Source organism: Ovis aries, chromosome 18 (genome assembly GCF_016772045.2).
Source record: "Ovis aries strain OAR_USU_Benz2616 breed Rambouillet chromosome 18, ARS-UI_Ramb_v3.0, whole genome shotgun sequence".
Taxonomy (NCBI): Eukaryota; Metazoa; Chordata; class Mammalia; order Artiodactyla; family Bovidae; genus Ovis; species Ovis aries.
Genome location: NC_056071.1, coordinates 44636814 through 44663084, shown reverse-complemented (window position 1 = coordinate 44663084; position 26271 = coordinate 44636814). Strand labels below are relative to the sequence as shown.

The 26271-nt window shown below is 40.5% G+C and overlaps 1 protein-coding gene across 1 annotated transcript in view; it reads left to right on the top strand.

The window, feature by feature from the left end:
• The window catches only part of SLC25A21 (solute carrier family 25 member 21), a 527236-nt gene that overhangs the window by 479916 nt on the left and 21049 nt on the right, over window positions 1-26271 (top strand). The window contains exon 7 of the mRNA XM_042235305.2: window positions 16045-16209. Coding sequence (XP_042091239.1) covers window positions 16045-16209 — 165 coding nt within the window. The remainder of the gene's footprint in view (window positions 1-16044; window positions 16210-26271) is intronic.

Sequence of the window (26271 nt, the reverse complement as noted above, 5' to 3'; positions counted from 1 at the left end):
GGTGTCGCACAGAGTTGGACACCGCTGAAGCCACTTTGCAGCTTAGCAGTGCCATTTTGGGCAAGTGCAGATTGAGAGCAAGAGGAGAAGGGGATGACAGGGAATGAGATGGTTGGATGGCATCACTGACTCAATGGACATGAGTTTGAGCAAACTCCAGGAGATAGTGAAGGACAGGGTAGCCTGGTGTGCTACAGTCCATGGGGTCACAAAGAGTCAGACACAACTTAGTAACTGAACAACAGCAAATGTGATAATATATACAAAGGTCTTAACAGAGTCTGGTACATTATAGGCACTCAACCAATAACAATTTCTAGATGTAAATTGATCCTAGAAACACTTAAGGTTTACGAAATAGATTTATCTTGAGATATGTTCCAGTTAATAGTAACAGCCCACTCCAGTTGTGGGTGTAAAAACAGCTTACTGGGCAATGGTTCCCTTAGGTCATTCCCAACTGACAATACAATCCATTTAGGTAAATTCTTAAGGGAAGGCAGCCCAGTTTCATTACCTACTGAGGTCTTTAAACTCAAAGGAGGTCTGTTATCATAAACAGTAGTAGTTGGCTATCTGTTTACTGTAAATAACTTGCGTGTAGCAGCAGAAGTTTGAGAGGAAACTAAAAACATTTGAAGCCACTTTGGAAAGAGTTCTACCTCAATCAATATGTTCTTCCTTCAGAAGAGTCATATCAAGTAAGCATATATTCTTCATCATGTTTCATGGTCACCTCACCTGGAGGTTGTGAACGAAGCTTATTTTCAGCCTCTTCAGTCAATTACTAGCTATGATTTTTAAAAAAAAGAAGAAGAAGAAGATACCCCATGCCGAAGGCAAAGGAGAAGCCCCAGCAAGACAATAGCAGGGGCGAAATCACATTTAGAATCAAACCCCATATGCACCAGAGAAGTTCGGAGGGCTTAAACAAAACCTTGTGCACGCCAGGACCCAGACCCCACAGAGATTGAGCTAGACCAGTCCTTTAAGTGTTTGAGTGTCTCCCATGGAGGCACGGGTCATCGGTGGCTTGCCACATGGGCAGGGGCTCTGGGTGCCGCAGATCTGGGTGACACAGCATGTGGCTTCTTGGAGGAGGTCTCCATTAACCCCACCATAGAGCTGCAAGCAGACGACCCACACACTGCAGAATAATTATACCAAATAAATTCTGGCACTGTTAAGAAAGTTCTAGGACCCACAACAGATTTCCCAACCTGGGGATCTGGCAAAGGGACTGAGAATCCCCAGGGAATTTGACTTTGGAGGCCAGTGGGATTTGATTACTGTACTTACACAGGATTGGGAAAACAGACTCTTGGAGGACAGAAACAAAACCTTTTGCAAAGCAGGACCCAGGAGAAAGGAGCAATGACCCCACAAGAGACTGACCCAGGCTTGCCTGTGAGTGTCCAGGAGTCTCCGGCAGAGACAGAGGTGGACAGTGGCCTGCTGCAGGGTCAGGGGCACTGAATACAGCAGTGCGTGCGCAAGACCTTTGGAAAGAGGTCCCCACTATCTTCCTACCCCTGCCACAGCTTGGTCTCAGGTCAAACAACAGGGAGGAAACACAGCCCCACCCAGCAATAGAAAATTAGATTAAAGATTCACTGAGCATGGCCCTGCCCATCAGAACAAAACCCAGTTTCCCCCACAGTCAGTCTCTCCCATCAGAAGCTTCCATAAGCCTCCTCATCCATCAGAGGGCAGACAGAATGAAAACCACAATCACAGAAAACTAATCAAACTGATCGCTTGGACCACAGCCTTGTCTAACTCAGTGAAACTATGAGCCATGCCATGTAGAGCCACCCAAGATAAATGGGTCATGGTGGAGAGTTCTGACAAAACGTGGTTCACTAGAGAAAGAAAGAAAGAAAGACAGAAAGTGAAGTTGCTCAGTCTTTCTTGTGTGACTCTTCGTGACCCCATGGACTGTAGCCTACCACGCTCCTCTGTCCATGGTATTTTCAAGGCAACAGTACTGGAGTGGGTTGCCATTTCCTTCTCCAGAGGATCTTCCCAAACCAGGGATCGAACCTGGGTCTCCCGCATTGTAGGCAGACACTTTACCATCTAAGCCACCAGGTCCACTGGAGAAGGGAATGGCAAACCACTTCACTTATTCTTCCCTTGAGAACCTCATGAACAGTATGAAAAGACAAAAAGATATGCCACTAAAAGATGAAATACCAGGTCAGTAGGTGCCCAATATGCTACTGGAGAAGAAATAACTCCAGAAAGAATGAAGAGACAGAGCCAAAGCAAAAACGCCCAGTTGTGGATGTGACTGGTGATGGAAGTAAAGTCTGGTGCTGTAAAGAACAATATTGCATAGGAACCTGGAATGTTAGGTCCATGAATCAAGGTAGATTGGATGTGGTCAAACAGGAAATGGCAAGGGTGAACATTGACATTTTAGGAATCAGTGAACTGAAATGGACTGGAATGGGTGAATTTAAGTCAGATGACCATTGTATCTTCTACTGTGGGCAAGAATCCCTTAGAAGAAATGGAGTAGCCCTCATAGTAAGCAAGAGTCCAAAATGCAGTACTTGGATGCAACCTCAAAAACAACACAATGATCTCTGTTCGTTTCCAAGGCAAACCATTCAATACCTCAGTAATCCAAGTCTATGCCCCAACCACTAATCCGAAGAAGCTGAAGCTGAACTGTTCTATGAAGACCTAAAGACTTTCTAGAACTAACACCCAAAAAAGATGTCCTTTTCATCATAGGGGACTGGAATGCAAAAGTAGGAAGTCAAGAGATACCTGGAGTAACAGGCAAGTTTGGCCTTGGCATACAAAATGAAGCAGGGCAGAGGCTAACAGAGTTTGGCCAAGAGAATGCACTGGTCATAGCAAACACACTTTTCCAAAAACACAAGAGATAACTCTACATATGGTCAATACTGAAATCTGATTGATTATATTCTTTGCAACTGAAAATGGAGAAGCTCTATGCAGTCAACAAAAACAAGACCTAGAGCTAACTGTGGCTCAGATCATGAGCTCCTTATTGCAAAATTCAGACTTAAATTGAAGAAAGTAGTGGAAACCACTAGACCATTCAAGTATGATCTAAATCAAACCCCTTATGATTATACAGTGGAAGTGACAAATAGATTCAAGGGATTAGATCTGATAGACAGAGTGCCTGATGAACTATGGACAGCGTTTCATGACATTGTACAGGAGGCAATGATCAAGACCATCCCCAAGAAAAAGAAATGCAGAAAGGAAAAATGGTTGTCTGAGGAGGCTTTACAAATAGCTGAGGAAAGAAGAGAAGCTAAAGACAAAGGAGAAAAGAAAAGATATACCCATCTGAACGCAGAGTTCCAAAGAATATTGAGGAGAGAAAAGAAACCCTTCCTCAGTGATCAATGCAAAGAAATAGAGGAAAACAATAGGATGGGAGAGACTAGAGATCTCTTCAAGAAAATTAGAGATACCAAGGGAATATTCCATGCAAAGAGAGGCACAATAAAGGACAGAAATGGTATGGACCTAACAGAAGCAGAAGATATTAAGAAGAGGTGGAAAGAATACACAATAAGAACTATACAAAAAAGATCTTCATGACCCAGATAATCATGATGGTGTGATCACTCACCTAAGAGCCAGACATCCTAGAATGTGAAGTCAAGTGGGCCTTAGAAAGCATCACTATGAACAAAGCTAGTGGAGGTGATGGAATTCCAGTTGAGCTATTTCAAATCCTGAAAGATGATGCTGTGAAAGTGCTGCACTCAATATGCCAGCAAATTTGGAAAACTCAGCAGTGGCCACGGGACTGGAAAAGGTCAGTTTTTATTCCAATTCCAAAGAAAGGCAATGCCAAAGAATGCTCAAACTACTGCACAATTGCATTCATCTCACATGCTAGTAAAGTAATGCTCAAAATTCTCCAAGCCAAGCTTCAGCAGTACATGAACTGAGAACTTCTAGATGTTCAAGCTGGATTTAGAAAAGGCAGAGAAACCAGAGATCAAATTGCCAACATCCGTTGGATCATAGGAAAAAGCAAGAGGGTTCCAGAAAAACATCTACTTCTGCTTTATTGACTACCCCAGAGCCTTTGACTATGTCGATCACAACAAACTGTGGGAAATTCTTAAAGAGATGGGAAAACCAGACCACTTTACCTGCCTCCTGAGAAATCTGTATGCAGGTCAGGAAGCAACAGTTAGAACTGGACATGGAACAATGGATTGGTTCCAAGTTGGGAAAGGAGTACATCAAGGCTGTATATTGTCACCCTACTTATTTAACTCATATTCAGAGTACATCATGTGAAATGTGGGGCTGCATGACTCACAAGCTAGAATCAAGATTGCCAGAGGAAATATCAACAACCTCGGATACGCAGATGACACCACCCTTATGGCAGAAAGCTTAGAAGAACTAAAGAGCCTCTTGATGAAAGTGAAAGAGAAGAGTGAAAAAGTTGGCTTGAAACTCAACATTGAAAAAACTAAGATCATGGCATCCAGTCTCATCACTTCATGGCAAATAGATGGGGAAGCAATAGAAACAGTGAGAGACTAATTTGGGGTGCTCCAAAATCACTGCAGATGGTGACTGAAGCCATGAAATTTAAAGACACTTGCTTCTTGGGTGAAAAGCTATGATAAACCTAGATAGCATATTAAAAATCAGAGAAATTACTTTGCCAACAAAGGTCCATCTAGCCAAAGCTATAGTTTTTCCAGTAGTCATGTATGGATGTGAGAGTTGGACTATAAAGAAAGCTAAGTGCCGAAGAATTGATGCTTTTAGACTGTGGTGCTGGAGAAGACTCTTGAGAGTCCCTTGGACTATGAGGAGATCCAACCAGTCCATCCTAAAGGAGATCAGTCCTAAATATTCTTTGGAAGGACTGATGCTGAAGCTGAAACTCCAATACTTTGGCCACCTCTTGTGAAGAACTGACTCATTGGAAAGACCCTGACACTGGGAAAGATTGAAGGTAGGAGGAGAAGGGGATGACAGAGGATGAGATGGTTGGATGGTATCGCTAACTCAATGGATGTGAGTTTGAGCAAACTCCAGGAGTCGGTGATGGACAGGGAAGCCTGGTGGGCTGCAGTCCATAGGGTTGCACAGAGTCGGACACGGCTGAGCTACCGAACTGACTGACTGACCAGCTGTGGGGAAACACTAGATAGATGAGTTGCTCGTGGAACTGCCAGAGGGTTTGACAACGCTGTTACAAAGAGCAGAGCAGTTTCCCAGGAGGCTTATTTCACAGGAGGGTAACTCTTGCTGTTCCACCAATGGTGTGAGTTTCTCAGGCCTTGGTTCTGCGGCTCAGCCTTTCTACCTCCTTGCCTTATATTTTAACCACCATGGATTCCGACACAGGAATCGTGAATTTTCCTAATTTGTCAGCCTAGGAAACGCGAGTCCATACGGTCCTTTAAACATAAAAATTTTCCCAGAAGTCGTCTGCAGTGGAAGACAGCCAGGGTAACAGTAGTCAATATTACTCGTAATATTACACTGAAAGTATTGTGGGCAATGGTAGACTGATAAAGACGGAGCAAAAGGACTGCCACGGTCCCAGGTGTGCAGAGCACAGTCTAGAAGGAGCTCGTGGGGTGTGGGTAGATGTCTACTTGGCCTTGTGGAGAGGACATGGCTGGCAAAGGGCCAGAATGGGCCCCCTGAAGCATGGGGTGCAGGAAAAGGGCCCCTCTTGCTGGGGTCCAAGGACAGTATCGGCTGAGAGCAGACTGCCAGCGCTGGGTCCTCAGAGCAATTGTAGGTACCTTGCTGGCTTCAGCTCCCTGTTTTCCCCTCTCTGTGGTCTAGGGCTGATTTTCTAGCCAGCCAGAGGTATGTTATCCATAAAATATGCCTTCCCTCCCGGTTAGCCCTAAACTATTCTAGAAATTTCAAGGAAATTGTGGTTAATTCGGTTCCTGATATTTCCCTCATATCCTTCCAGCTTCTGTATAAAGTATTTCAATAGGTGTGCTTGTCTTGCCTCCACTTTTAAAATTACCACCATATCAGTCAAAGACTATAATCCCTGCCACACTTCTTTCAATTCCAATACCAGAATCTTGGCCAGCATCTTAAAATTCACAGTGAATAAAGAAAACCGGTCTCTAATTTAAATATGCTTGACCTTCTGTGGGGAGCAAAGTAATCACAGCTTTGTCATGCTCTGGTTTGGTTCAGTGGGTGTAAAAACATGTTCAGATAAAATCGGGATAGACCCAAATTTCCCCCCGTCCTTCAAACTAAACCCAAGCAAAGTGTTGTTCTGGTTTGTAGTCTTTTTGGCTGAGGATTATACTTGCCAGAGGATCTCTCTATTGGAGAGGGTTTGTATACCCAGTCTTGCCAAAAGTGTGACTTTATAGCTTATTGTCCTTATAAGACCCTGCTCCCTCCTAACTAGTGTATCATTTTTTCTTTTCTGTACACATATAAGAAGTCCCCTATCACTTCTGCTAATCCAAGCGGTGTTTGACTGGCATGCTCTCTGCTAGCCTGGAAAATGTGAATTTCTCCCCAGGAGCAAAATCTTGTATGAATTGTTTCCCAGTTTTTCTCTCCACTTTGAAATCTACTTCAAAGTTATTATTTGGCTAACGGGTTATGTTTTCCTTCCCTTGAGGTCTATAGGATTTGCCTCTGATGTGTGGATGGGGCACAGGTTTTCCTTCTACTCTGTCATTTTTATCTATGTTACATATGAGCATAATCATTCTCACCCCAAGTATGAATCTCAGCCTTTAGGAAATTGCAAAAGCCTGCTTCACCTCTATTTAGTCTTTGAAGATGTTCAGCTCAAGAAGAGAACAGTCTTCCACCTAAGCTCTATGATAAAAGTTAAGGATCAAGGAACTGATAGCAAATGTGTCATCAATGATAGACTCTAAAGATAGGGCTTTTTTTTTTTTTTAATTAGTTCAGGCTTTGATTCTGGTTTGGGATAACACCATTAAATACAGCTCTATACACCGTATCCTGGGAACTTAATAATCTGCTGTGGTGGTTTAGTCTCTAAGCGTATCTGACTTGTTGAAACCCCATGGACTATATAGCCAACCAGGCTCCTCTGTCCTTGGGATTTCCCAGGCAACAATACTGGAGTGAGCTGCCATTTCCTTCTCCAGGGGGTCTCCCCAATTCAGGGATTGAACCCGTGTTTCTTGCATTGGCAGGCAGAGTCTTTTCCACTGAGCTACCAGGGAAGCCTAGTTATCTGTTAGAGACCAGTTAGGTCAGGTACAGTGTCACAAAGCTTAGCGATTATTTTCTTCGTAGGCAATGAACACACGCTTAAGCTTAGACACAACACAAAGTGAATAGGATGATACTTTGTGATCCTCGCTTTCAAGAAAGAGAGGAGTTGAGTTATATAGAGAGCAAACGTGTGGCTCTGTTTTCAGATAGTGTGAGAAGCCAGCTTCAAGGGCATGTCAACATTCGTGATGATGTATTGAGTTAAGTTCAAATTTTTCCTGCATTACTCTGTGAAATCCTGCCTGGAAGCTGTTCAGTACCTAAATTATTTCTTTCCAGTCTATGATTCTTGTGGGCAGAAAAGTGAATTATGTATATGAATCCTTTCATATAGTTATCTTTCAGCAATACCTAAGGCAGCAGCCAAGTTGCCTCTCTATTATCATTTACAGAAAATAGATCTCAGTCTTAGGTTTGGCTGTGCCAGAAACCCTAGGTTTTTGCTTTCAGAATTGAGACTTTGAAGTAATGATAATAGCTACCATTTACGGAGCATGCATTAGACGCCAGATACTGTGCTAGATGCCTCTCATGCTTCTTCCTTTATTTGAGTTTTAAAATTTAAACAATTTTTATAAATTAACAAAGTAACTTTTTTCACAAATTATGCAATACAGAGCTGTATCGAGAAAAAATAATTGATGATTTCTGTCACTACCACCCTCAGTCCAATCACTCTGGTAACTTCTGTGGGTCCTTCCACCTTTTCCAGTGTTCATACACACCTGATATCAAATCTTCCCATTACCCTGTAAGGTTGGTGACTTTATCTCTATAGGGAGTGGAAATAAAACCTAATCAGTTATTAGCTCCAATGAACTAAGCACTAACGTAGAGGTCTCCTTCAAGAAACAACACTGTTTTCTTTGGGATAAAGAAATGTGGGTAATGAAGACGCTTAAGGGGAAATCACAAATGTTTGGGGAACCATGAAAAAGCAAACGGGTCCTTCCATGCTGCCTGTGCCCACAGTCCAGTCTCCTTCCGTCCTGCTCTCCCAGAGATGCTGGGGCAAAGCACAGGGTCAACATCTCATCACCTGGAGGCCCTGTGTTCCTCCAGACAGTTATTGGGCAGCAGCATGGTGTTGACGTAGCTCAGCATCTGGAAGAGTTTGTTTAAAGCAAATTATTTTCCACTCACAGATTGTTGAAAAATAGGCCTGCTCATCAAATCTAAATTCTAGAAAGAATGTAATTATATTTTGGATGTCTTTTTGTCCATAATCATGCCCTAGTAAAATAAACTGCAGTGACGAATTAGTGTAATACCTAAGCAAAAAGGGATGTGTAACTGTGGGGTTTTTGAGCCCAATTCCTCTTCTTTTACATTTTGTGCTCAAATAAAAGGAAGGGGCTTTTATTTTTTTCTTTAATTTATGAAAATGCTTCAAGACTTTGAGGAACAAAGGGCTTACATGATCTTCTATCTCTAATTGAGCGAAGGTATTTTTCCTACCTAAGTGTAGCAACTGGATCTCCTCTTTTTAACAAAGCAATATTTTTCTTAAGGCCAGATATGGACACTCACTTCTTTGTATAAAGATATCCGGTTTGCTTTCTAGTCATGCGATGAAGTCCAGTGCAACATCCATATCCCATTGGCTCTAAAATGCACCCGAGTTCCCCTTGCCATGGGAAGCAGGTAAGAGACGCATGTGGAGTATGCTGTCTTTGGACACAGTGTGCCTAGCACTCTTCTCTCACTTTAGAGAGAGAGGAAATCTCTCTCTGACACACACCGCATGCCTGTGCCTACTGGCCATGCTCTGATAACTATTTACCAAAGGAACAATGCCTGAAACCTCTGTCCGTGATCTCACAAGGTAATCAGAGCCAACTATGGTCAGTCTTTGATGGAAAAACTCCAGGAAAAATATCTCAGGCTGCCATAAGTCATCTCAGTGATATGTTGGTGATTCTGGGCTCTCAGGAAGGAATCAGTGCCCTAGGGTGGTGCCAGGGAGCATTGTTTAAGCACCAGATCTTCTCTTTTACTTTAGTCTTTTAAGAACTTTTGCTTAAAAGTTGCTTCCCTTGTGGCTCAGATGGTAAAGAACCTGCCTGCAATCCAGGAGACCCAGGTTCAATCCCTGGGTTGGGAAGATCCCTTGGAGAAGGGAATGGCTACCCACTCCACACTTTTCTTGCCTGGAGAATCCCCAAGGACAAAGGAGCCTGGTGTTGCAGGCTCCGTGTTACCATCCATGGTGTTGCAAAGAGTTGGATGTGACTGAGCAACTAATACTTTCAAGGACTTTTAATTTTTAAAAGAATTTTTTATTGAAGCATATTGATTTCAGATATTACTTTGTGCTTCAGATGGGCAGCATAGTGATTTCATATTTTTACAATTTATATTTTATGAAAAGTTATTACAAGATAATGGCTGTAATTCCCTGTGCTGTACAATACATCCTTTTGCTTATGTATTTTATACATAGTAATTTTTATCTCTTAATCCCATACCCCTAATGTTACCCCTTCCCCTTCCTTCTCCCCATAGATTCCCATTGGATTGTTTCCTATATCTGTGAGTCTGTTTCTGTTACATACATTCATTTGTACCATTTTTTAAATTCTACATTTAAGTAATATCATACATTATTTGTCTTTCTCTGTCTGACTTATTTCACTAAGCATGGTAATTTCTATATCCATCTACATTGCTGCAAATGGCAGAATTTCAGTCTGCTTTACAGCTGAGTGATATTCCATTGTATATGTATAGCACACCTTTTTTTAAATTGAGGTATATTGATATACAATATAAATTGCAAGTATACAACATAGTGATTCACAATTTGTAAAGGTTATACTCCATTTATAGTTATTATAAAATATTGACTGTATTCTTTGTATTATACAATATATCCTTGTAGCTTATTTACCTTTTACACAATAGTTTATACCTCTTAATCCCTTTCCTCTATCTTGCCCTCCCCCCTCCCCTTCCCCCACTGGTAACTGCTAGATTGTTCTCTGTACCTGAGTCTGTTTCTTTTTTCTGTGTTCACTTTTTTACTTTATTTTTTAGATTCCATGTATAAGTGATAGCACTTTTAGTCTTTCTCATGGCCGAGTAGTATTCCGTTGCATTTGCTTGTGTGTGTGTGTGTGTGTGTGTGTGTGCACGCCATATCTTGTTTATACATTCATTTGTTGATGGACACTTAGGTCGTTTCCATACCTTAGCTATTGTAAGCAATGCTGCTGTGTACAAGGGGTGCATGTATCTATTCGAATTAGTGTTTTGTTTTTCTCAGATATATACCCAGGAGTAGAATTTCTGGGTCATGTGATAGTTCAATTTTTAGTTTTTCTGAGAAACATCCATACTGTTTTCCATACTGACAGCACCAATCTACATTCCCACCAACAGTTTATGAGGGTTCCTTTTTCTCCACATCCTCTCCAGCATTTGCTGTTTGTGTTCTATTTGATGTTAGCCATTCTGACAGGTATGAGGTGATTTCTCAGCGTATACCATGTCTTGTTTGTCTACTATTAGTCTGTTGATGGATACAGGTTGCTTCCATATCTTGACTGTTATAAACAGTGCTGCTATAAATATTGGCATGCATGTATCTTTCAATTTTTTATTTTCATTTTTTCAGATAAATTCCCAGGAGTAGAATTGCTGGGTTATGTGGTAGTTGTATGTCTAGTGTTTTGAGGAAATTCCATACTGTTTTCCATAGTATTGCACCAATTACAGAAATTCTATTTCATAGTTCATAATCATTATAGAATATTCTCATGGATAGATATAATATTTTTCAGTATATCTCTCCAAATAAAAGCAAGATAAAAATATTTTTGTTTCCAGAATATGAGCAATGTACCATCCTAGATAGTTAACACAGTGCATGGTACCTTGTAGGGCTCAATAGGTGCTTGTTGAGTAAATGAATGCATGAAAGAACAGGGAGTTCCCAGAACTAGCAATTGGCAATAGCTGACATCAGAGTTAGTCTCTGAGTTCCTTCAAATGGGAATACTTCTGGCAGGTACCAATGAACTGAAGATTTTTCTAAACCAATGTGGAGAGCAGTGTGATATGGTAATATTAGCTACATTCTGACTCACTTATTCTTCCACACTTGCAGCTCTGGTGCAGTCAATGAAAAGTATATCTAGGAAACTTAGAATGCAATTTGGCCCACAGCTGGTAACTAAATATGAAAATTGTAGTGAATCTAAATATTGGAAGGAAACTGAATTGGTGGGTGACCTGCTGGGTTGGATAGTATCGGAATCATTTGGCTGATGATGCTAATCAGTCACCATTTTGTTTTGAAATGGAAGCCCAGTAATCAAATAAGTTTAGTAAAATTCCTTGTGTTTACAGAGATCTAGTCAAAATGATTCTATATTTTCCTATAAGCATCCTAGTGGAAGTCAGATTTTTGCCTTTCTAATTAAATATTTGCTTACACGTGTGATACAATGTCTCTGAATGAAACAAAAAGGGCACTTCTAATTCTTATGAGAATTAGAGTTTAAATTTTTCTTTATCTCAAGGTCCCAAGTTGCCAGAAATATATATTTGTATTTTATCTATTACCTGCATCAGTTGGATTAGCAAACTCTGAAAATCTTACAGCATATATGTAACAAGAATGAGCCAGCAAGGATGACAGCACCGTTGGTTGAGATGTAGAATTCTGCTTAAGCCATTTTTCAGTCCTTTCCCCTTAAAATATTATTCAGTCCTTGCTTTCTCACCTGTAAAATATAGAGAATATACCTGCTGCCCATCTTACAGGTTGTTAAGAGGGGCACCCGGATATGTTCAGAAGACAAAACCACACAGAGTATTAAAACGTAAACTTGGAGTCTGCAGGGCTTCAGTTTGAGCTCTGGAACCTCCACTTACTCTGTGATCTTGAGCAAGTAGCTTAATTTCCTCATCTGTTAAGTGGAGGTAATGATAATACCCACCCCATACACTTGTTGAAAGGATTAAGTAAGACGATATACATAAAGCATCAAGCATCTATGCTAATGGCTGACAAATAATGAGCAATCCTTGTGTTGCAGCTGCCTGGTAACCTGCATGTATGTGCCCTCTAGGGTGTAAATACACTGTGCGAGGTGGGGGACCAGTCAGTGCGCTTCTCCATTCTCAGAGTCTGCTCCCGTGTGATGGCCTTGCTTCTACTGTCCATAGACCTGTCCAGTGGACAGTTCTTACTGAGGATGTTTACCAAGTGGTAGGGAAGAGACCAGTTTACAGGATCTTCTGCTTCCTGGGTTGAGGAACTATCTCTTGAAAGAGATCTCTACCCCAGGAGGAGGTATGGTTGGGTCTCAGAGGAAGCAGTCCTATGATCTTGCACTCTGGATACATTTCTGTAGGACTTTCTCACAAAGGTTCAAGGCTCTGCCAAAGGAAACAACAGCCAGAAGGAATGAACAGGAAGAAGCTAGCTTCCCCTCCCTCACATCAGCCTCCACCTTTTGATTGTCATTGTCTTCAGCCACCAAAAGGAATTACCTGCTATTTTACTATGATAACTAGTTTTATTATTATCATCATAATTGCCATTATTATTAACAGCTAATGTATAGTAAATGCTTACACAAGGCAAAGTTCATTGACTTATTTATCATCCCAACAATCCTATGAGGATGATTCTATTGTTTTCCATGTTTTACAGATGAGTAAAGTGAGAATAAACCAGAGAATAAAATACCTGCTTAACCTGGCAAATGGTATTGCTGGGACTCAAAGCTGGGACAGTCTGGCCCTGACCCGTATTTCTAACTACAGTACCACCCTCTGATTTGCTTAATTATTCACAACTGAGTTCAAATTCAGCAAAGCACTTGAGTCAAAATCCGTGTGTTACATTTTCCCATGTCCACCTAACACCCAAACTGGTGGAAATCAGGCAGTTAGCCATCAGTAAGTGTTATTTGGATTGACATATCAACATTACTATTTATAAAATGGATAATAAGGACCTACTGTATAGCACTGGGAACTCTACTCAGTACTCTGTAATGACCTATATGGGAAAAGAGTCTAAAAAAGAGTGGATATATGTATTGTTGATTCACTTTGCTGTGTAACAGAAACTAGCACAATATTGTAAATCAACAATACTCCAATAAAACTTCATTTTAAAAAGACCTGATAGAATTCCTCTCTTTTAATTTTGATGGTGTAGCACACTAGAGTTTAAAATGATTAGAAATATCCTTGTTGTTTTTCAGTCGCTAACTTGTGTCTGACTCTTTTTGACCCCATGGGCTGCAGCACACCAGGCTTCCCTTCCTTCACTGTCTCCCGAAGTTTGCCCAGATTGGTGTCCATTGAGGTGGTAAAGCTATCGAACCATCTCATCCTCTGCCACCGTCTTCTCCTTTTGCCTTCAATCTTTTCCATCATCAGGGTCTTTTCCGATGAGTCGGCTCTTTCCATCAGGTAGTCCCAGGGGCGGGGGAGCCTGGTGGGCTGCTGTCTATGGGGTCGCACAGACTCAGACGTGACTGAAGAAACTTAGTAGCAGTAGCAGCAGCCAAAGTATTAGAGCTTCAGCTTCAGCATCAGTCCTTCCAATGAATACTCAAGGTTGATCTCCTTTAGGATTTACTGGTTTGATCTCCTTGCAGTCCAAGGGACTCTCAAGAGTCTTCTCTAGCACAACAATTTGAAGGCATCAATTCTTCGGCCCTCAGCCTTCTTTATGGTCCAATTCTCATATCCATACATGACTACTGGAAAAATCTTAGCTTTGACTATATGGACCTTTGTTGGCAAAGTGATGTCTCTGCTTTTAATATGCTATCTAGGTTTGTCGTAGCTTTCCTTCCAAGCAAGCGTCTTTTAATTTCATGGCTTTGGTAACCACCTGCAGTGATTCTGGAGCCTAAGAAAATAAAATCTGTCACTGCTTACAATTTTCCCCATCTATTTGCCATGAAGTGATGGGACTGGATGCCATGATCTTAGAAAACATGTTAATCTGTACTTTCAATTAAAGCCATTGGTTCCTCTGTTGCTGAAGAATCTAGATGATCTCTAAGCTCCCTGTCTCTCCTGCTCTCAGGTGCTGAGAGTGGGAGAGGATGGAGAGAAAGCTTAGGCCAGAAGCAGGAAGAACTGGTGTTGGCCAGTCTGGACCCAGGCAGCCTCACTTCTGCCCTGTTTCTCCCATCCCCAGGAGAACTGCCTCTTTCCTTTCCTCGGCCCTCTAGGCTGCCTTTCTCAGAGCACAAGCACAGTGCCCAGAAGCCTGCTCAGCACCTTCAGAGTCTTTCCAGCAGAAACGAACTGTGGTTCAACTTGTCCTCAAGTCTCTTTTGAAAACCAAAATAAATAATTTAAGTTGATAGTTAGTGTGCCAGAACACAAACAACAACAACAACAAAATCTCATTTTGTAGCAGAGAGAATGAATTTTAACCTGAGATTTTTGGTTTTCCTCCTCTGTGAAATGCTTTTATTGCTTTAAGATGTGTTCCTATGTTTTTTTTTTTTTTCCTTCATGTCACAAAAAAAGGGCTTTCTTAGGATTAACATATTGTCATTAATCCTCTTAAATGAAAAGGAGAAGTTGAGTGTAGAATTGTAGCTAGAGTTTCTAAAACATTCACCAGTAAAAGCTATAGGATTTTACTCTGTAAACAAACTCATTTACATGTATCAGGTTAATTACCTAAGCTACAGATACAAGTTGGATGAAAAGCCTTGATTGAATTTGTCCTGTTCTGTTTGGCTGACACAGCCTTAATTGCACATGGTAAGAAAACACTTTTAGTCAGTAAGTACATCAGCCTGCCATGACCACTCCAGCAACCTGCTCCAGTGAAATTTCAAACAAATGTCGTGTCAGTGCTTGCCTTATAGGGAAAAAAAAAGAAATTTAAACGCTGAACATTTCCCCTCATTTGCTATTCAGTATTCAAAATTTAAGAGGGAGAGAGATCCTTTGTGCTGTACCTCCAAAAAAGGAAACAGTCACTCAACCTTATTTAAAAACTCATGTGAATTATTGTCATTGTAATGTAGTGGATTATAAACCTCAGGGCAAACTGCAGTGATTTCTTTAGCAATTTCCAAAAGGAGCGTAGACTGGATTCTAGCAGTCAAGGTATTTCAACCTTGAGTAATCAATCAAAGGCTAGAAATAAGTAAATTAAAAGTAACCCAGTGCTCTCAACACCACTGATTTATCATTTATCACAGCAAGTGTTACACACACTGATTGCCCACTTTCTTGAGGAAGTCTACAATCAACTGCTGTTTATCTGTTAGGTTAGATTTCTAACCTAGTGCCAGTTTAAACTATTGAGGCAATGGAATCAAGACTAATTGTAACATTTGCTTTAGAAAAACATAATTAAGAAGGTAAATATACTGGATTCAGGAGCCAAATATACATTCCTTTTGGATTATGCACAGTTATGGATTTCTAGTTTATCTTCATGGTTAATCCCCTCCATTAGTGTGGATGATCCAGAATTGGATGCAACTATTGACATGTTGAAAATGATGCTAGTCATTATCTGACATTAGTTTCACTAATTCCACCAAAGGTATTTTTTCTTCGCCAACAATCTTCCTTTTAAGTCCTGTTGTCATGCATGCAATTTTGTTTACATTTGGGGTTTCCTAATTTTAAAAAGCATGAATCTAGGCATGATAATTCATGTTTGGAGGAGGAGATCCCTAAAAATTCTGGGCTTGAAGGGAAGCTGAAATGGTAATTTTCTCTGTTTCATGGTCCCAAAGATGACCTTTCTGGCTTTGCTCCTCTCTCCTGCAGCAACCATCCACCATGAGTTATGCAAGACACATCATTAAGAAGGAAGGTTTGGGACTCCAAGGCCTCAACAAAGGATTTACAGCAACTTTGGGACGTCATGGAGTTTTCAATATGGTTTATTTTGGCTTCTACTTCAATGTCAAAAACATTATTCCTGTCAATAAGGTAACTATTTCATAGGTTCAAATCCTGGAGGAAAAATCCTATCAATGATGGTAGCTACATAGGTAGAGTGTTTATCCTTCCAAGTCACTGTGCTGAACTCTTACATGTGTTACCTAGTTTGATCCTCACATCAGCTTGTTCACTGAGTATTGTTATCTTTATTTTGAATTCAGAAACTAAAACTTAATTAGAAAGATCAAGTAAATTGCCCAGAGTCACATAATAAAGAGCAAAGCAGACCTCTGAAATCAAGTCTGACACCAAAATTATTCTTCTTGAAGAATACACCATTATACCTGAATGTTTCACATTTATCACTAATAGGAATTTCTATAAACTGTTATTACTTAATTTTTATCTCAGAAGTATAACTTTCTTAAAGTTGAAATTTTCATAGTCTAAATACATTTTGAGTTTATAAAAGAAAGTTATCAGCCTAAAATTTAAATCTTACATAGATAGTAATTTTAAAATTTACCCAAGTTAATTAGGGTCGGAGAAGGTGATGGCACCCCACTCCAGTACTCTTGCCTGGAAAATTCCATGGACGGAGGAGCCTGGTAGGCTGCAGTCCATGGGGTCGCGAAGAGTTGGACACAACTGAGCAACTTCCCTTTCACTTTTCACTTTCATGCATTGGAGAAGGAAATGGCAACCCACTCCAGTGTTCTTGCCTGGAGAATCCCAGGGACAGGGGAGCCTGGTGGGCTGCCGTCTGTGGGGTTGCACAGAGTTGGACACGACTGAAGCGACTTAGCAGCAGCAGCAGCAGCAATAAATTAACTCTTCTAGGATCATTCACTTTTGACATGAAATAACAATAATTTTTAACAGTAACTCACATATGTCAGCAGCCTTTCCACTTTGATAAGATAAAAGTAGCACACCGTGTGATTTAAAATGAGCCTCTTTTACTAGAGCATCACAAACTTTTCTCCCACCATCATATTGCTTGCCTGCAATCAAAAGTGTAATTCTGGAAGCACCAACTCGGGAAACATTTTTCACATGCAGGCGTTTTCCCACAGGAGTTCAGTTCTTCATTTTGCCTAGTACAAAAGTATTGAAGAACTTTTTATAAAGCATAAAAATATTCCTAATATGGCTGTCACCTGATTTGGTAAAGTAATGTTAGTTGTACTTGTTTTTTTCCAGTTATCCCTTTTAATCTAGGTCAGTACTTTTCTCAAAAAGTGAAAGTGAAATTCACTCAGTTGTGTCCAACTCTTTGTGACCCCAAGGACTATACAGTCCATGGAATTCTCCAAGCCAGAATACTGGAGTGGGTAGCCAGTCCCTTCTTCAGGGGATCTTCCAAGTAACAGCTAAATCCAAGGCATGTTCCCAATTAACCTTCCATTGATGTTGTCTCACTCATTAGCCAAAATTGTTAACCAGGTTTCACTGTATTTAGAAATCTCACTTATTTAGCGTAAGCTCATGTTTTGTTCGTCTGAAATCAATGGATAACCACAGAATATATAGATTTCCCCATTGAGTGGCAGTTCTGACACCGGTGGTCCTCAGTGTTCTTCTCCTGTTGAGCTCAGGAGAAGAGGAATAAAGTGCAATAAATACTTTGGTCCTTGATGACATGAGAGAGTTCAACTCTCAATACATTAAAAAAAATGCTTTTAGCAGAAACAGGCTAAATAATCTGTGGAACCCAGGGCAAAATGAAAACATTCAAAAATTAAGTCCTTTTGGACTCTGTTGGAGAAGTCAAGGGTGGGATGATTTGAGAGAATAGCATTGAAACATGTATATTATCATATGTGAAATGAATCGCCAGTCCAGGTTCAATGCATGAGAGGGTGCACAGGGCCGGTGCACTGGGATGACCCTGAGGGATGGGATGGGGAGGGAGGTGGGAGGGGGGTTCAGGATGGGGAACACATATACCCCCATGGCTGATTCATATCAATGTATGGCAAAACCAATACAATATTATAAAGTAATTAGCCTCCAATTATAATTAATTAATTAATTTTTTAAAATTAAGAATTTCAAGAGACTTCCCTGCCAGTCCAGTGGTTAAAACACTATGCTTTCACTGCAAGGGGCATGGATTCTATCCCTGGTCAGGGAACTAAGGTCCTGCATACTGGCATGGTAAGGACAAAAAACAGAAGAAAAAAAAAAAAATTTCAAGACAGCAACCGTAGTGTCCCAGGCGGTGCTAGTGGTAAAGAATCTGCCTGCCAATGCAGGAGATGCAAGAGACTCTGGTTTGATCCCTGGGTTGGGAAGATCCCCTGGAAGAGGAAAATAGCAACCCAGTCCAGTATTCTTGCCTGAAAAATTTCGTGGAGAGGGGAGCCTGGTGGGCTACAGTCCATGGGATTGCAAAGAGTCAAACATGACTGAGCATGCATACAAAAAATTGTGGAGCAATAAACCAAGCATGGGGCTCCTCTAAGTGCAGGCTCTGGGCAACTGCACAAGTCACACGCTCATGAAGCTGATGTTTTTTTCAACTCTGAGCTGAGTGATTCATGCAATGTGGGAGGAATGTCCATACCTCTTTCTCTAGCTATCCAAAGGCTTGAAGCAAATAGAAATTACACATAATGAAATGAATGATATAATTTACAAATATTATATAAATAATATATATTTCATTACATTTATTTGTGCATTATTTTAATGCATATATTATCACAAGAATATGAATTTGGTTATATCTAAGGAAGAATTTCAGAAAGATCAGTAAGATTTACATATGATTATGTGTTGTGTTGTTTAGTCATTCAGTTGTGTCTGGCTCTTTGATACCCCGTGGACTGTAGCCTGCCGGGCTTCTCTGTCCATGGGATTTCCCAGGCAAAAATACCGGAGTGGGTTGCCATTTCCTTTTCTAGGATATCGTCCTGACCCAAGGATCAAACCCAAGTCTCCTGCATTGATGGTCACATTCTTTACCACTGAGCCATCTGGGAAGCCTGATTGTATGTTACTAATGCTTTAAAAAAAAGTCCACAAATACAAACTTCATTTAACAATTAATCAATACACTTAAGTTATTAAATTTTACACGTTGTGAAAAAGCAGAAGCTTAATTTTTTTTTATTAGTTAAAAGACATCATAGTGTTCTGAAATTATGGAAAGAGCTCATTTATCTTGCCAGTTTACAGGGTTCAGATTGTATTGGCCGTTATAGGCCACACTAAGGATTTTTCTGTTTATCTGAAGAACACTGGGAAGCCAACAAAAGATTTTAAGCAGGGGAATTACATGATAATTCTGGCTGCAGTGTGGAAAATGGGTAGAGTGGGGTAGTGAGCAAAAGACAGAGTATAACATCGAAATGATTGGTATGTGCAATGCAGGGGTCATGAACTAGTGTTCACGGTGAAGACAAGAAGAAGTGGATCGATTTGAGGAATGTCTAGAAGGCAGAATCTGCAGGATGTGGTGATGGAGTCTGTGTGCATGCTGATAAAAGAGTGGTGGGTAGGGATGATTCCTAGGTTTGGCGTTTGAACAACTGGAAGGATAATGGTGCCATTGATTGGGAAAGAATACCATTGCAAAAGAACAAATTTGGGGAAAATATTATTTCCTGAGCCTGGAAAACTGATTTAACCACATTTGAACTCCAAAGGACAGACATTGAGGCAGTGATTGCACGTGGACTCTTGAGAGGAGGGCCCTAAGATGGAGACAGACATCCAGACGTCATCGGTATCCCCAAGGCGAGCGTACTTTTTTTTAAATTTAGTTTCTATTGGGGTGTAGTTGCTTTACAGTGTCGTGTTAGTTTCTACTGTATGTACAGCAAAGTGAATCAGCTCTATGAATACATGTATCTTCCCTTTTTTGGATTTCTTTCCCATTCAGGTTATCACAGACCACTGGGTAGAGTTCCTGTGCTATACAAGTTCTCATTAGTTAGCTATTTTATATCAATAGCGTGTATGTGCCAGTCCTGGTCTCCCAATCCCTCCTGCCCTCCTTCCCCTTGGTATCCATCTGTATCATATATTAATGCATATATGTGGAATCTAGAAAGGTGGTATAGATGATCTTATTTGCAAAGCAGAAACAGAGACACAGACACTTGAGCATTCATTTTCTGGGGAATGATCAGGGGCCAATCACTTTAACGCTTTGAGCATCTGAGTATTTTAAATCTGTAAACTGAAAACCTAAGAGTGTTCTTTCTACCTGACAAAATGGTTTTGAGGATTAAAATAAACTGCAAGTGACGTTTGTGAATTTTAAGGTGCCATGGAAGTGTTAGGCGTGGAGGCTGCTGCTGACAGGGACAGGGAGGAGTAGAGGTGGCGAGGAGGGTAGTGTGAAGAGCTTTTCCCCAGAACTGTTCCTTTTGCACCTAAATGAACACTGTGGGGTTCGTTGTGGGTCTTGTTTTCTAGGGGTTTTTCGCCCAGAACAAAGTCACTGATTTTATGTGTCCTGTAATCTAAGCCTGATTCAGAACTGGGAACCCAGTACTCTTTAAATTTAAACCATAATAAATCAATGCTTTGTGCAGGGGAAGGTATGATAATCATTAAAACATGTTGAAGAACGTCATCAAGTTGTTAACCACGAGGAGGAGGTGGTGCTCCTTGAAGGCTTTTTTGCATCTGCGCTCTAGGCCAGCTCCAGCCATACACTCCGGACAGTTTGTTTACAGGATTGTCGTTCCAGTTTCCTCACCCAGAAATTGTTCATTCTGTTGTCCCAAGGGGATTTGAGATTTCACCAACTCTGACTGGCATGAGATAATTCTAGATTTTTCTTTAATATTTTCTAAACTTTATAAACTGTCTACCAATATTTTCCATTTTCAAAGTATTTGATTTTATAAGGAACTGTCCATATGATCATACCTGAGGAGTGGAAATCAAGAGCCGTGTGTGTGTGTGTGTGTGTGTGTGTGTGTGTGTGTGTTAAGTGGGGAGGGGGGAACAGCGAGAAAAAGCAGGGAGCAGTGCAGAAAAAGTACTTTTTCTTTATAGCATTCTGAGGTGTTGGAAGCTTCTACAAGAAGCCTGTATAAATTTTATAATAGGAAATAAATCAGTGAAAATTTTAATAGAATCTTATAGAGTACCTAGTTAACTTTTTCACGTTTTATTCAACTCTGTGTCTGTTACAGAGTGAAAATAAGAACTTGAAACAGTGAGTTCAGATAACTCAGGTCAGATATCCACCCTGAAGTTTTTAACTTTAGTTCTTCAGATTAATGATCTCTGGTAGAGTCCTTTTTCATGTTTCACTGAGATATCCTGACCTCCTATGCCATTCTGTACTACTAAAATCATTTTTGTAAACTCCATGATTTTGCCTGATCCTTGTCACAATAACTGCCATTTTCAGGTGAGGAAATAGAAACAGGAAGTAAAGGCCCAGAGGTGAAAGTTACTGACATAATCTATCTGAAGGTATACAGCAGGGGGCGGAGAAGGCAATGGAAACCTACTCCAGTGTTCTTGCCTGGACAATCCCAGGGACAGAGGAGCCTGGTGGGCTGCCATCTATGGGGTCGCACAGAGTCGGACACGGCTGAAGCGACTTAGCAGCAGCAGCAGCAGCAGCAGCAGCAGCAGCAGCAGCAGGGGGAAGGAGAGAGCCAGAGGGAGAACTCTCCTGCTACGCCTTGTAGCGCTACATGTGCAACTCACCTTGACTTGCGGTACACATAAACGGCCACTTTAAAATGGCTACTAAAATTTAAATAAGTGAACTTGGTAGACTATCCAGTCAGTGTAACCAGATTCCACTTTTACCCCATTCAGACCTGGAAACTGGTCCTCCCTTTTCACTCCTTAGTCTCTGATCCATAGAAACAAAGAATTACAAGACATAACCCTGGAAGAACTGGGTATTACCAGTTTGAAAACTTAGATGTTCCTATAAGATAGTGAATAGATGGCTACAATAGAAAAGTTTGCTTTGAATAGGAAGTGACCATGGAATTCATTTAATGGCGACATTCATTTTCATCTTTCAGTAAATGGAATGCAATGTCAGTATAAAGAATTATCCCTTCTCAGAAAGAGGCCATCACATCTCAAAGTAAAGCCTTCTAGAAATACATATTGATTACCTTAAACACTGACATCTTTTTAAAATATTGATGAAGGTAAGCTTTCATTGCAAAACCAATTTATTTCATTTTCATTCCTAGATAGGGTATTCAGAGCATTTGTGATGGTGGCACACAAATGGGAATCCTAAGATTTAAATGTTACACTGCTTTGATAACTTTTGTCTTCTAGTTCCATGTTTACTGCTTTTCCTATGTTTCCATAAGTAAAATAATGATAAGAGTACAAACTGCTGTCTAAAGCACATGGCTGCCAACAGTATGAACTGCTTTAGGTTTGCATCCTAATTAAGCGTGTTTGCAGGTTGTTTTGCCAAAAACAATAGACCTTTTGTGTTGAATCCTGCCATGATATAAATTACATGTGTGGGTTAGAAATATTCTAGGAGAGAACAATTTTTCATAAGCTCAATCTTTCTTACTTAATAAACCATTTAGACCTGTCCCTGTGGTCGTTTTACTACGGACAGCATTAAGTCAAACATTTTATTTTCTCATAAGGTGTAATATTCATAGAAGATTGCCTTTTAAGCAACACAAATGTTTCTCTTTTGATTTTTACCATTTTCTTTGTTTTGTAAATTCTGTAGGAAGTCTGAGGGTGGTGCCAGACACACTTCAGTTTATCAGAAGAAATGTGGGAAATGTGTTGGTTTCGTGATTTAGAGCTCTGCCCTTCCCTAAGGTGTGCACTGAGCAGAATGACAAATGCTCCTCTGGGTTCCAGAGGAGAACTTAGACAGAGCTGTTTATATTTTGAAAAGAAGAATCTCAGTAGGATTAGATCATAGTAGGATTTAATTTATGACCATTTATTTTTCTGATTCTCTCTTACTTGATCATTAGTCTTACCAATCATCCGGTAATGGGAAGGCCAAGAGCATTAAAGTTTCATTAAGAACAACTCTCCTTTCTGGTAACCACTGGGGTAAAACTACAAGTATATATTATCTAGAAAATTCCAGGACATGTGACAAGATTCTGTGGTAAAAAGTGGTATCTTTCATTGGCAGTTTTCACAGACTCCCTTGGGGGGGGGGCGCGGTGGCGGTGTATGTGTTGTAGGGGGAGGAGGGCCTGGGGGAGGGGAGCAGGGCAGGGGTTCAGGCACTTTCTTAAATAAACCTCAGGCCCAAAAGTTTCAGGTACCACCCAAGTGGATGGAAATGAGGTGCAAGTGGCTTTAGATTCTCAGTGGGTGCCTTCTATTCATTCATTCCAGAAGTATTCATGGCACATCTATCATTGGAGACCGGGCACCATCTCACTGTCAGCTCTGCTCCTGCCTTAATGGGGTTTACATTCTAGTCGAGGAGACAGACGATAAACAAGTCATTACACAGGGAACTGAATTGTGGCAACTATCATAAGTGCCATGAAAGACAACTGCGAAGCTGCGGGAGTTTTTAACCAAAGATCCTAGTTAGACCCATGGCAGGGTAGGGTGAGAATATAGGAAAGACTTTCCTTCAAAAGAGATGTTTAGGCTGGAGCTCAAGGATGAGGCTTAGTCAGGCCAAGATGAGGAGGATGAGCAGACACCAGGGAGAACAGAATGTGTGAGTGCGCAGAAGCAGAAAGAGGCACGGGTAGGAGGAGGGTGGCTGGTGTCGGGGGCCCCGGGGGAGGGAGGCAGTAGAAGCTGCAGAGGGTAGCTGGCCAGAACGTTTGAGTCGTGGTGGTAAGGCAGTTGAGTCCCCTTCAGTGATTTAACTGAGGGGGCGTGTCCCGTGAGTGCAACTAAACGGGTATGGGAAAGTCTCATGTATCGAAGTCCAGAAGTAGAGCCTCATGAAATAAACTTGGTTCAAAGACATCTTCTTGATCGTGTGCCCAACTCCACCTCAAAGCATCTCAGTGTGTCCTTGTCCTGACTTCTCAACATTTGGAATTTTGTTTTGGGATCCTGGTTTGTTAGTTTTCCTTGGTTTTCCTTTGGGTCAGTGCTTTTATTAAGGCAAGGAATAGAATACACAAAAACAGAAAAATCCTACTGGGTTCCCAAGGAAACATATTAATACTTTCCTGCATTTTGTATGATAATACTCAGTGATATAATTGACTCTCAGAAGGTATTATCTCTCTACATTTATTTATAGAGAGATACTTATAAATAATAGATATTAGAGGTATGTATATGTGTGTCTGTGTATATATATATATATATATATGTATATATGAAATAATGAAGTGATAACTGTTATTCTTAAACCCAAACCCATTTTGACATTGTATGTATTTTATAATTCTGGCTACGTGTGTAAGACCTTTATTTTACAATTATTTTGCAAATCACAACCCTTTAAAAAACAGTTATCTTAGGAGGGGAAAGGAATTTTCATGGCTATTTTCTGAATGGCTACATTCAGATGCTGAGTTAACAAGACTTTGATTTCATTCCAAAGCCCAGAGCCCTACAAGGATAGGATCTTGGGAATAGTCCACATTCCTTAAAGAATGCTTATCAATTAAACCATCTCATTTTAGTGACCTTCTGTGGACTGAGGAGCTAGCATTTCCCCAAATTATCTCACATGGAGAAAAAACAAACATTGTAATAGATTCTTCTGATAGCTGTGAATGGAAACAACTGTAACTTTTAATTAAGCTCCAGTAGAGGTATTTTCACTGGGGGACAAGACAGCAGGATACCATACCATTGGGGGGAAAATGTTTTTGTCAAAGTTTATGAACAAAACAACAAAACAGAGCCAAGATTAGAGAAAATGAAAGGTGCATACTGAGAGCTGACTTTAACTAATTGACTTGGATCCACTGAAACTAACAATATCTAACATGCAAATTTCTTCTTTTAAAAAAAAAGGCAGTTCACTCTCACTCAATCTGCCTTCTTGCTCAGTTACCAGGAGGCAACCATGATTTCAACATACCACATCATTTTCATGACAACTGCAGCCAGCTGTGGGAAAGGCAGTGCTAAGCTGCTATTATTTGCCTTGTGGTTGTGCAGGTGCTTAACCAGCATGTGTAGGTACCTCCTTTGCAATTTGCTTCTGAGACCTTGGTTCTTTGTGTCTTATGTCTTTATAGAGGAGAGCTACAGCATTTATTAGACACCTATGATGTGTCAGGTCCAGCACACCTATAAACGTGAATGAATGTGACATGGCACAGCCTGTTCCTTTAAGAGGCTCTGGGCTGTGGAGTGAAATTTATTACCAGACTGGGTTTTCTGCTGTTTCTTCGTATGAGGATACATCATGAGCTTTACGTTTGTATTACCTCTTACCTGTGGCCTTGACAAATGAAGGACTCCATCATGATCACCCTTCAATTACTGATGATGATGTGCTATGAAAGGGATAGAATTAAGCAGAAAATTAATGTGACCATCTGTAAAGTTATAGAAATAGTGAAATGGATTCTATTAAAATTGGTTTTGACCATGTTTATATGTAATCTAATTACTAATTGATTTATCAAAATATTCAATTCGTTTTGAATTGCTCTTGTTATGATCATAACATTCACATCATCAAAAAGTTTCCTTACCAACTGCAGGAGGAGGGAGGTGAATGAAAGAGTTCTTCAAAGAAATACTTTGCAATACCCTGAAAATCATGCGACTCCTCGTAGGACTAGCATATTGTCTTTAATTTTCTTATCCAAAGCATTTTATAGCATTCTCTTTTAGTCACTTCTAAACAGTAATTTTGGTTCTTCAAATGGCAAGCTCAGTTTAGCAATTTTTGACAAGCAACATGAAAGCCACTCTAGGATCATCCAAGGCCAGTCCTGAACAGAGAACGGTCCTGTCAGTGTGCCCCTTCTAAGGTTGTCTGAGGAAGCAGGGTATAGTGACTTTAAGCTGAGTTGTTAGGAACTCTGTAAAAATGACTCAAACTAAAATCAGAGAGGAACTCAGATTTGGTGTGGTACCAAGAGGAATTAAAGGGTGAGTGAATTGTAGCAAAGGGAATGTGATTTGGGTTGACATGAGGTAGGAGGATTCTAAGAGTGGGCTTGAATGTATATATTCATG